Here is a 12,500-nt window from a genome sequence, read left to right as displayed (position 1 = left end):
GACCTTATAGCTGAGCTGCTTAGGAGGGGATACTCTGATGAAGATGCCCGAAAGGTTGTTGGTGAAAATCTTATTCGAGCTTTTGAAAAAGCTGAAGAGGTGGGTGTTGTTCTCCTATTATTATTCCAGAGCAGAGCAAAAATTCATCTGGCTAAAACCGAATAGCATACCGGACCAAAGAAATGAGCTGTAGGACAATTCATAAGCGTTATTCGTGTTCGAAAACATTATTTCAACGTTCTCTGAAAACATTACAGTTGCTTTTCTGTACGTAACACGACTTAAGCAAAAGAACCAGAGATCGAGTAGACACTTTCCCGCGTGACCTGCGAACGCAGACGTATTTCCGGCCGTCCTTTGGCGAAGACAAACGATAGCCGGAAATACGTCAGCTTTCGCAGGCTATTTCCCGCGCTGTGGCTTCCTATTTTCGTGTTGCATTTTCATTGCTGTAACATGAGGAGGTTGGACTGACGTTGTTCTTAACTAAAACGACTAGGTACATTGCATTCATTGGTCCCCCTCAGAGACCAGTTCTGACTCAGCAGTAAAATTGTTATATGACTACATCAGTTCCAATAGACCACAGTCGTATTCTCAGTATTGGAGTGGAACTAGCTTGCAATGGAGGCTAACGCGGGGAAATCTTTCAAATGCAAATACTATTTAATATATTCCCCCGCATTAGCCGCATTCCAGTCCAATAATGAGAAGACGAATACGGTCTAATGCTCACTTCGGTCAGGCATGAGGTCAAACTCGGCGTTTTTTTTTCACATGATTCGTTAACTTATGATAACACAAGACGGACAAAACAGGACAAATTTCAGGGTTTTTCTTTTCTTTTCACTAACCAGCAAGATATAAAGAAATAAACACAATTTATTGAGTGTCACGCAAGGTGACTTTTCTCAGGAAAATATTTTCAAGCTCATAGTTGAAAAACATTTATCACATTTACAAATGTGTTGTATTGCGAAACAAAAAAAGGAAGAAGACCTGAAATCGCGATTCCAGCCCTATAACATGCATTGTTCAACAAACAACAACAACAACAATAATAATAACAAATTAAAGTTGTACTCCGTTTCGAGATTATGAATGGTATTAAGACTGAATGACAAAAAGCTACAGCTACTTTTCAGTATTATCATTTAGTATCTGACTTTCGAGTTGTATTTCAGGTTGCCGGGAATTTCCAGAGGCAACATCCACCATATGATCAATATCGCTTCTTCGCTAATCTCACTTGCCGTCCAAACTATGGCGGAGGTTTGGACAGTTTTGTACCTTACTACAACAGAACCATTGTTGTGTCGCCGTTCAAGATATAGAATACTCACTAAGTTGTAACACGTTTTAATTTGATGATTAAGATAAAAGTTGAGCAAGTTTTGATCAATTCCAATAAAAAAATCATCGTTTTCCGGCTGTGTGTGTTGTAGCATCAAAAGCAATACTCATTTTCTAAATGGAGTTTCTGTACCGAAGCAGTGCAATATACCTCTGCGTTTCTTTGGTTTTCCGGTAACGTGTTTCATTTTTGGGATTGGCGCAATATTGTGTATCCATGGAGAACTGGCTTTTTCCAGGCTATGAGGAATTACGGGTAACTACGTCAAAAAGAAAGAAAGAAATTTCCAAAAGGAGCTCTGAGCAGAGGAATTCGTTTGAAGCGTGTGGGAAAGGTGTTAAGGCTGAACGGGAGAGTGAAGTAGTAACGTCTTGGCCTTCTTAAAGGAAAGGAACTTTATTTAAGTGTCCAGTCGTTCTAGCGCTGGAGCACTAAATAAATTGGGGACACTATAAACTGAAATTAACAAGGAAAGCAAATCAAGTCGAATGTTGGTTTTTGAGGAGAGGGGAAAACCGGAGTACCTGAAGAAAACCTCTCGGAGCAGAGTAGAGAACCAACAAACTCAACCCACATATGACGCCGATTCTAGGAATCGAACCCGGGCCACATTGGTGGGAGGCGAGTGCTCTCACCCCTGCGCCGTCCCTGCACCCACTCAGGGAGAGAATCACGGCATTGCACATGTTCTAGCCGTAACGAATGTCATCGTTTATGAGCCAATCGGAAGCGACGTTAAAATTCGTGCGGGAAATTTACACAGAAGCTTGACGTTTGCACAGCTGAAGGTTATAGAGGGAGACGAGGAGGAGCGTACTCGACTGAGGAACATCCTCTGGAGAGAAGAACTTTAGAAGTAAGAAAAGAAAAGGAAAGGAACTTTATTTAAGTGTCTAGTCTTCTAAGACTGGAGCTCTAATTAGGGACACCGTGTAAACTAAAATCAACAATTAACACAAATCAAATCAAATGTTGGTTTTTGAGGAGAGGGGAAACCGGAGAAAAACCTATCGGTGCAGAGTAGAAAACCAACAAACTCAACCCACATATATTGCGCCAAGTCTGGGAATCGAACCCGGACCACATTGGTGGGAGGCGAGTGCTCTCACCACTGCGCCATCCCTGCGCATCACATCGCATCGTAGCATGTTGACCAGCAGGAAAAGTAGTTCGCTTGTATAAGTAAATAAATAAGTGCCCGAAAGTCAATTCAGTTGCACTTTCTCTCTAATTTGCTTTATTGATTTTATATCACGGTGAACTTAAATAGTGGCATGTTATGATGCTTTAATTAAAGAATGCTTTGTAAGTGTTTGCCGTAAGTTCATCAAATCGTAATTCAAAATTTTGACTTGTGTTGTTTTTACTGTGAAGGTTAAATATGTTGGGGGAATATGAGCAGAGGAAATACATATTGTATTGTATTACTATCAGCTATTGTTCTATTGTTTTAGCAAAGCCTTTGATTCGGTCTCTCATGAAATAGTGTGTAACAAGCTGAAATTGTACAACGTTCATCCTTATGTTGTCAATTGGGTAATATAAAGATTTATCCAGGCCTTAAAAAAAGGGGAGCTCCCGGGTTATTTGTTCTTACAATAAGTTGACTTGGCTTGAGCATGGAATCCAATCGAATTCCAGTACCTGGAAAGCAGGGGTAAACTTCAAAAAAACAGCTGACCTCGATAAGCTCTAAACTTGAGCCCGCCATATGGTCAAGTCGAATCGTCGAGCAAAGCGTCGTGCATTTTATTTCAAACACCTGCCCTCGGTTGTTCAAAAGGTGGATAACGCTATCCATCGGATAAACACTACCAAAACCAATTGAGTTATCCAGTGGATAGTGATTTATCCAGTGGATAGCGCTATCCACCCTTCGAACAACTGGGCCTGCAATTCTTTTGGTAAGGTGTACAGAGATATTAACAACGATGATCTTGGTTTCCAATTAAACTTCCAGTCGAGAAAAACTGACTTTGATGAAGAAATGACATAAAAGGTTGTCAAGTTCCTCGGGAGGAATTTCTTCAATGGCTCTTGCTTCTTTCACGGACTCGCACCACCGTTTTGTCGTATTTACGTTTGGGTTTTCTTCAATAAACAGAGAAATTTAACTGTCGTGTAGGTTATGGTTTGTCTCTAGGAATTCGTTTTCGCCAAAAATCTCCAAATTTGGCAAGCATTCATCGTTTTCTTCGCGTGAAAAATTAGCATTTTCCGCCATTTCTACCGCTTTCGCGAGACTAATACGTTTGTAAAAATAGGTCCGCAATGCGTACATGTGTGGCTTACGAAATTGAGCTGCTTTGATGGGGAAGGTTACAAATTAAAAGAACCTGTTTTGTCATCGAGTTTCTATTAGTAGAGCTAATATCTGATTACCGTTAGTTTTCAATATTGTTCTTCTCAATCAATAAAATAAGATAATTGACATATAACCGTCCTGAAATGCTTATTTTCAAGATGAGGGTTATTGGGTAAAGTTTTATGGAGGTGTCATTTTGACAACAGAGGTTGCACATGTAACCTGAGGATTTAAGGACCTGAAAAAATGTCAGCATCATGTCTTATAGTGGGCTGACAGATTCAGTCATGATTTTGTTTACGCAACCAAGTGGAATTGAGTTCTGAGTTTGTCCAGGGCAAGTGATGTGAAATCAACTCCAGGGAAGCATTTCATATGAATGTTTTTGGCATTTTGTGTCCCAGTGCAGGAGCACAAAACTTTGCAGAAGGGCTGGGAAATACATTGTACAGGAAATGATGTAACCTTCACTAGAAGCCACATTGGGAGCTTGATTTGGTTTGAATGTACGACTAATTTTTGACAATGTATGCATTTTAAAGTATCATAATGCTGAATTTTCAGTAAAGAAACACAGAAACATGTAGTTGATGTAAGTGGCTATGGCATTGCAAATGGAAGAATTTGGGAAAAAAAGATAGACGCATAACAATATCTGAACACAAGCAATGTTTTAATGAATCATATGTTGACTAGTGCTCATTAACATTGCTAATAATTTTTTACCCCAATAAGATTAACGATTTTACCTGGAGGTTTTAACAAAAAGTTCAATAGAGATAGAGGGTGCATTTCTTTGAGGTTATGTGGATCAGGATCAGTGATCCAAGATCAGTGGTGCATAATGGTGCATCAAAGGAACTGATGAATCCTCTGTGGTCACGGACTCGTCAGTTCCTTTGATGAACCATGTGAGTAATCTTGGATCACTGATCACTATCTGGATCACCCCAAAGGAACATACCCAGAGTGTCATCATAATAGATTTCAGGAATAGCAAACAGAAAGATAACTCGAAGACAACAGAGTTCAATGTACAGGGAAGTTCATGATGGCATCGTATGACTTTAAATACCAGAATCTTTGAAGTTTTCTTATTATGGACCTTGTAATTTATGCCAGTGTGTTTACCAAGTTCAAACTATGTGGAAACATGAAATGAATAGATGAACTTGACATCATGCAAAGTGCTAATCTACTGTAAAAAGGTCCAAAACAAACATTGTGAGCAAGTGTAGTACACAAATTGGGTGAACTAAAACACTACTTTATTTCATATTTTGTATTGTCCAACAACTTGTTGCAATGTTGGTAAATAAAAGACATTCATGTAAAGTATCATTAGCATTATATTCCAAAAACGATCCTTGAAACGCTACAAAGCATCTTTTGTTTAAAGGAAATTGTCATGAGAGCCGATTCTTGATCGGTATTGTTCAACAGAGATTCCCATATTACTTACTTCTGACGAAATCGTGGGCTAGCAGACTCTTGTCAACTGTGTGTGGATGGTTCGTGCAATTCGATTCAACAACAACAGCAAGGACAACCAGGACGTTACAAATCGATAGAAATCGATTATCGGAAAGTAATCGATTACTCGATATTACTCGATGATACTCGATAATTGTTCATCGATTAGCTAGAATAATCGATAAATATCGATAATCACAAGACAAGATTTGACTGGTGTATGAGAGATCAACCCCAAGATTTAGGCGCAGATTATCGATTATATCGGTTTACTTGGCCGAGAGAATAGGTCAACTCCAAAGTAAGGATTTTGTCTTGCCGAAAATCCTCTTCCGCTCCTGGCCATAAATCTGAGATGAATCATTCGCATTTGGGGAAATTTTTAACCCCCTGGAGCTCGAGCGAAGACCACACACTGTTTAGATCAGTGTAAACATGTATACGCTGTGAACTGCTCAAAACATGGCGTGCATCCACCAACGGAAACCTATCGCTGAATGAATTTCGTTTCTGCATAAGCTCGATTCCCAGCCGCTGTCCACGAGTCCAATCGTCTCTTTTTGGGGAGGAACGTAAATTGCACGAGAGAGAGCAGCGGAAATCGAGCCTACGATCGATATCTAATTAGCCGATACACACGGGAGTCCAGCTATTTCCGCAGATTTCCGTTTCTTTGGCGATACGTGTTATTAGCGATAGCAGACAGGTGATAACGAAAAGTCACGTGATCAATAAGAAGCACACAAACAATTTTCTATATCAGCACAGCACTGAACAAAATCGATATTTACTGTTATCGATTATTATCGATTATAAATTGATGGAAATCGATTGAAATCGAACAGTAATTACGAAAATCGATGAAATCGATAATCACAAAAACCTCTGTTATCGATTATTATCGATTTCCGATATTAATCGATGAATTAGTATCGAAAAATATCGATTACGATCGATTTTATCGAGTATCGAAATTTTCGATTTGTAACGTCCCGGGACAACACAACCACAGGAGAGTCTCTTTTGCTTTCAAGTAACTTCAGAGCCTTTCAAATACTTTCAGAAACTTTCAGATATTCCCAGGTATTCTCAAGCAGGTCTGCTGAGCAGATTCAAGACGTCAAATGTTCACTTGCGAGAGTCAATAATGACTCGTTAGTTTTAATGTTTACCAAAGGTCCAGACCGTGAATTGAAATGTTGCCCTGTGAGAGCACAACTCCTCACTGTAATCTGAACTTAGAGGACAAGCCGACTGTGGGAAAGCCGGCGTGTAAAATCCAAGCAGCAAAGAAGAACGAATAACTAGATTAAAAAACAATCTTCGACAACGCGCTGTGTTACACCCACAAAATGGCCACTTTCTGAAGCTTAGAGTAGCTTAGCCGAGCGTAGACTGGAGCCTATCTTCGACGATAGTAAACCACGTGACAACCACTCTGTTCACCGTGACAAATCCAGGAATAAATATCTTGGGCCATGGCATTGAGTGGTTTACACTTCGTGTAAGCCACACAAAAAACTGGTCAAACTGGTCTTCTGGGCCCAGTTCCTCAAAAGCCGATTAACGCTAATCTAAGATTAAAAATTAACCAAGCAGTTTATTTCTCTACTCCCAAATGCTGTTCAACGCAGATTTTCGGCAGAACTTTACATGAGAAGACGTCAATCTTGAAAAACAAAAATAAGCAAAAGAAACTTTCACCAAAAAGTTGAAAAAGTGAAACAAAAGTTTACGCTAATCCTGGATTAAGTTAATCGGCTTTCGAGGAACCGGGCCCTGGAGTGAAAATACCGTGAGATATTTGTATTCTTCTTGGGAGTTATTTGTACTCTGCCGACTGCAGTTGAATAATAATTAACAATTAGACCCGTGGCCCTTGAAGGCGAAGGGTCTAATTGTTTTAGTATCACCCAACTAGTCGGACAGAAAAGGCAATAACAAAGTTAGCAAATGCAAGTTGGGAAGAAAACGAAAGAAAGAGTCACGCTTTTCGCTACGCGAGGACTATTACTAATAGTCCTCTAGTAGCGTAGCCAATCAAAATGCAGCATTTGCATTAGTCCATTAGTTGGGTGATACTAATGATCTACATCTACATCTTCATTTATTAGAGTCGGTAAAACCTTAAAAGGTATCACACCAACTGTCAATAATATGTACAATATAAAAAATAAATAATAAATAATAAGAATAAGAATAATAGATAAATAAATAAATAAATAAATAAATAAATAAATAAAATACATAAATAAAAAGATATTAACATTAAAAATATAAACATTAAAATGGAGTGGTACTAATTTTCGATTTAAAAATATTAAGAGAACTAGAATTTACAACGTCACTTGGGAGGGTATTCCATTCAGCAATAGTTATTGGAAAGAAAGAAACTTTAAAAGTGTCTATTTTTGCCATTGGGACCTTATATTTAAAAACATGACTGCGACGTGTACGTAATTCATGATTACGGGATAATAAATTGTCAAGATTAATGTCTATTAGATGATTACTTAGTTTGTACATAAGAGATAATCTAGCCTGTTTACGTCTTAGTTGCAATGAGTCCCATCCAAGTGTTTCGATAAGTTCTGTTACACTACTTTCACGGCGATAATTATTCAAACAAAATCTAGCGGCTTTCCTCTGAATCATCTCAACATCATGGGTGTTCTTCTGGTAATATGGGTCCCAGATTTCGCTCGCATATTCCAGCTTTGGGCGAACAATTGATTTATAGAGAGTTTCTTTAACATCACGAGAACAGTTCCAAAAGTTTCATTTAACCAATCCAAGCACTTTGTTGGCGTTTCCAGTGATGTCAGAAATATGTTCAGACCATTTTAAATCCTTCTTTAAGGTAACACCAAGATAAGTTATAGAGTCCACTTGTTCGAGTATCGCATTGCAAAACGTATAAGGTCTTGTTGGGGGATGTCTTTTATTAGAGAACCAAATAATTTTGCATTTCGATGGATAAAGCTCATTTGCCATTTATCCTGCCATTGCTCAAGACTACAGAGATCGTCTTGAAGATTGTTTGTATCGATGTCAGCTGAGATGACTATAAACTAGGGCATCATCATCAAAGAGCCTTGTTTGGGATTTAAGATTGACTGGCAAGTCGTTAATGTACAACAGAAACAATAATGGGCCAAGCACTGTCCCTTGTGGTACCCCAGAAGTAACGGGAGAGGTTTTCGATGACTTTCCAGAACATATAACAGATTGGCAACGCTTAACCAGAAATGATTCAAACCATAGCAATAGATTTCCCCTTATGCCATAGTGATTCAATTTAATCAAAAGCCGTCTATGAGGCCTTTGTGAAATCAAGTACGGCAGCATGAACTGACTTTGAAGCGTTTAAGGACTTAGCAATATCATTGATAGTTAATAGTAATTGTGTCACGGTTGATCTTTTAGCTCTGAAGCCATGCTGGGTATCTGTAAGAACGTTATACTTCTCCAAGTGCTTCATAACAAAACTGTGAATAATATGCTCAAGGACTTTACAGACCGCACAAGTAAGAGAGATGGGTCTGTAATTAGTTGGATCTGATTTCTTCCCTTTTTTAAAGATGGGGCAGATATAAGCTTCCTTCCATTGATCGGGTACCGTACCTGTGTCCACTGATTCTATATTATTATTATTGGGGAAATAAACTCAAGAGGGAGCCAGTGAGGTCTTTTAGCTCAAATTCCCATATTATGCTTAAGCGGGCACCTGAAAGCATCTCAGAGGATTTAAATGGAAAGACGAGCACCGAATCAAGGTGTTAGTTAGTATTGACTACTGTCAATTAGCTCAATTTGGTGATTCACAAGTCTTTCTAATGTATATTACTTTACTCTATGCACGCAGAAAGTAGAACTAATAACCACAGCAATTCGCTTTAACTTGCTGTGAAAAAGAAGTTGAAGTGAACTCGGAAATTTACGTTATATCGTTTCCTCAGACATGATGCGTAGTTATTTTGATCACAGCTTATCTCATTAAATCAAACCAGGAGCCCATAATTAGGAACGCACAGCAGCCCTATGGATATTCCTATTTCAGAGACCGATTAATTTTTACATTGAATTTCCGCGAATGAGACTCCCGGAGGAGCCCGATGACTAATTACAAGAAACTAACTTGACATCATGGCGTCACCGAAACTGAACTGCTTTTGTTTTTTCGGAAAAGGTAGTCTAAAAATAGATCGTTATGTTAAAATGCGGTGACATAGGTCTAGTGTTGGAGTTGTTCGCTCCTAGCCATGGGCTGGCGATCAAACAGATCGCAATTTGAAATTGATTCAGAGTGTAGCAAAGGGCAAAATATTTCAATCCTGTCACATCGTCATAGTACTCGGTGCTTATTGAAACCATCTCAAGAAGTACATGCTCGTGTCCTCTAACTTCAATCCTCAAAGATGTTTCTTTCCTTACCCTTCTCCTTTGCTTCCAAAGCCACAATCGAACGCACTTCAATAATCCGATATTATCACTAGTTTGTAGGATTGATACAACCTACAACAGGATAGAAAATTTAACCGGCAAACCACAATAACAACTATGCTCTCCTCAAGTAATTTAGAAGCCATACACGCAATGTAAGCATCGAAAACCGGTAATGTCTTTCTTCGGTTGATCATCCTATTGGAACCTTTGGTAAATCTCAATCATCAAATTCTACCAACTCTCTGTGATCACTAACAATGACAAGCGGCTCACGAAGCATTCGTTCGATTATAGTAAGAACCAGCATCGCGTTCACGTCAGTGAAACGGCCGCCTGTTGTCGGATTGCCATAAAAGAATGAAAATCATCTTATCATGAACTCAAGTTGTCTCTCCCATTGGCAAGTTACTTGGTGTCGGTTGATAACAACGGGCAAGAAATCAGCTAAAATGAAAGACGTTTTTTTGATTCTTAGCAAAAGGCAAATTTCAGCCTGACGCTTGCCGTTGCCGTAGACATTATAATACTAAATCATCTCTTTGATATCGCCTCAATAATGATTAAAATTGATCACAATAAAACACTTCATAATTCGTATTATACTCAAAAAGTTTGTTCTATGAGATCAACTATCTCGTAATTTCCAGCTTCGTAAGCTATATCCAGAGGTGAACGCCCTTTTGAATTTGGGGCTTTACCGTTACTGCCATGCTTCACTAAAAGCGTTGCGACCCGAGGCGCGTTGCATGATGCTGCCACATGTAGTGGGGTGTTTCCTTGCCAGTCCAGGGCTTCTGATTCAACTCCACGGTCCAATAAAATGGCTGCAATATCTTCTCGATCTGATTCAGCTGTACGGTGTAGCGGTGTGTGTCCTTCATTATCCACTGCGCGAATATCGCAGCCGAAACGAATGTAAAGCTCTGCAGTGTCGCATGTCCAACGTGATCTGGTGAATCTAAGGCACAGAAGAGAAAAAGTGCCTAAGCAAGTTTCAGTGAAGACATCTTATCATGAGCTGAATGGAAAATGTCCTCATTAAAAAAAAAAGAATGGGCAACTCGCAGAAAAAAACAACTGCAACGCTGCGGAAAACCCATCAATTTGGATAATGTGATGTTAAACAAGCTTGCCATGTCCAATAATAATAATAATAATAATAATAATAATAATAATAATAATAATAAATATTCACGATAGAAAACTATTGACGATATGTGAATAATTTGTAAATTGGAAAAAGACATTTAAGCATTACTAAAGAAAACGCTAATCAAAAAAAAAAAAAAAACTAATAATAGTAATAATAATAATTTAAAATGATGATGTAAAACATATTGGTCTAAAAACGTATTGTACATAAAAAGTCTTATGTATCAAAGAGAAAAATCAGTCAGGCGAAAGCATAAAACATTCGTTAATAAATTATTATGTCAGTCCAGCAAGTCCCTTCTCTATCTCTAAGTCATTCTCCTGTATATTTGTCTTTCTTCTCCGTGACCTTGTTCCCCTCAAACAAACTAGGAGAGTCCGCAGGATGGCGAAGGACACTTTCTTCGAATCCATGCGATTGTTGTTGCATAGTCCTCCTGCTTCTTTGAAGAGATGAGCTCGGCAAGTCTGGAATGGTACCGCTGACACTCCTGAGACATACCTCCTGTTGTGGTGAAAACCAAGGGCGTAAAAGTGTCATTTTCGACGCATATTTCCGCTCCTTTTCATCTTCGTGCAATTTATATATCTGTTTGGGGCTAAGCTCTTTATACGAGTCCGCATTCGGGTGACATACCCGTATGTCAAAAAAGGCGGCCCGTTGTCTCTCCCAGAATCCACGGCAGTGCACATCGAGACGGGTATCTGGTGCTTTGTTTGCTCCCCTGTTGAGCTCCTCCCCGGAAAGAGGTTGTAAGGTGGGCTCAATTGCTACGTCATAGCAAACCATATCTAGTAGTTCCGCCTCCAGGTCACGTATCTCGTTATGACGTTGTATGATTAGGCCGCCTCGCTGGCATATCATGGCCTGGTCCACGGTAAAGCTGCAGCCGCATACGCATACAAATGGGCTATCGGGAATGGGCCAGTCATAGCGTAGCCTCAGTGCATCACGAAATTCCCGCTTGCTTAGGTCAAAATTCAAGTCTTTCAGTGGAATTGCAGTAAGCCAACTAGAGGCGCCCTTTTCGCATGCCAGGTCTACGACTCTTTGTGTCCTTACTGGGGGAGAGACCTTCAGTTCCTCTAGCTTCCCCTTCGGATCAAAATCTTTTTCTTTTCGAACAGCATACATCAGCCTTCGCACTTCTGCATCATCTGGGGTCTCATGGGATTGCGCCATTATCTTATAAACAAGTGGAGCGCTCATCCTGATGGTGCTGAATACTCTGACTCCGCACTTTCAAATAGGTTTGTCATTCCCAGGCCTCCCATACGGGCAGGAAGTGCTAGCAGTTTTCGTTCAGTCACAGAGCAGTTATGTTCTGTTAGTGACGGTATGAGGACATCTGAGATAGCACGCTCGAGTGGTTCCAAGAGATCTTCAATATCTGGCAGGGTCCTCATGAAGTAAGTCCACTTATGCCTTAGCCCGAATGTAAAAGCTGCATGGCAAGCTTGCGGTTCAGAGGTTGCAAACTCTGCTAGTAAAGTTACTTCAATGATCCACTCCTTTACTTTGCTGCCGACATACTCCACTAGATACGACCTCTGTCCGAGTGCTGCGCCAAGGCGTTTGCGCCCTTCCATGGTGATGTTTATTTCAGTCCCCGCAAACACATCATTTGCTTCTTTCAGCTTCTCTGGTTTTACCACAAGCCAGCACTTCTTTGCGTTTGGATAGTAGCCTAAAGCTGGACCCGCTGCCAGCAACTCGTCCCATCACTTTCTGATTTCTGTCAACGCACCCGCTCCATTGGCATCGTCGGC

The 12,500-nt window shown here is 39.8% G+C and overlaps 2 protein-coding genes across 2 annotated transcripts in view; one reads left to right on the top strand and one right to left on the bottom strand.

The window, feature by feature from the left end:
- The window catches only part of LOC137999685 (dipeptidase 1-like), a 35,950-nt gene extending 34,517 nt beyond the window's left edge, over positions 1–1,433 (top strand). Inside the window, exons 9-10 of the mRNA XM_068845543.1 lie at positions 1–99; positions 1,185–1,433. The exon at positions 1–99 is cut by the window's left edge and continues 37 nt beyond it. Coding sequence (XP_068701644.1) covers positions 1–99; positions 1,185–1,334 — 249 coding nt within the window. The 3' untranslated portion in view covers positions 1,335–1,433. The remainder of the gene's footprint in view (positions 100–1,184) is intronic.
- A 5,977-nt stretch (positions 1,434–7,410) lies between these two features.
- The window catches only part of LOC137999633 (ankyrin-3-like), a 24,713-nt gene continuing 19,623 nt past the window's right edge, over positions 7,411–12,500 (bottom strand). Inside the window, exon 3 of the mRNA XM_068845458.1 lies at positions 7,411–10,536. Coding sequence (XP_068701559.1) covers positions 10,182–10,536 — 355 coding nt within the window. The 3' untranslated portion in view covers positions 7,411–10,181. The remainder of the gene's footprint in view (positions 10,537–12,500) is intronic.

This window comes from Montipora foliosa, chromosome 1 (genome assembly GCF_036669935.1).
Source record: "Montipora foliosa isolate CH-2021 chromosome 1, ASM3666993v2, whole genome shotgun sequence".
Taxonomy (NCBI): domain Eukaryota; kingdom Metazoa; phylum Cnidaria; class Anthozoa; order Scleractinia; family Acroporidae; genus Montipora; species Montipora foliosa.
This window is presented reverse-complemented; position numbering and strand designations above follow the sequence as displayed.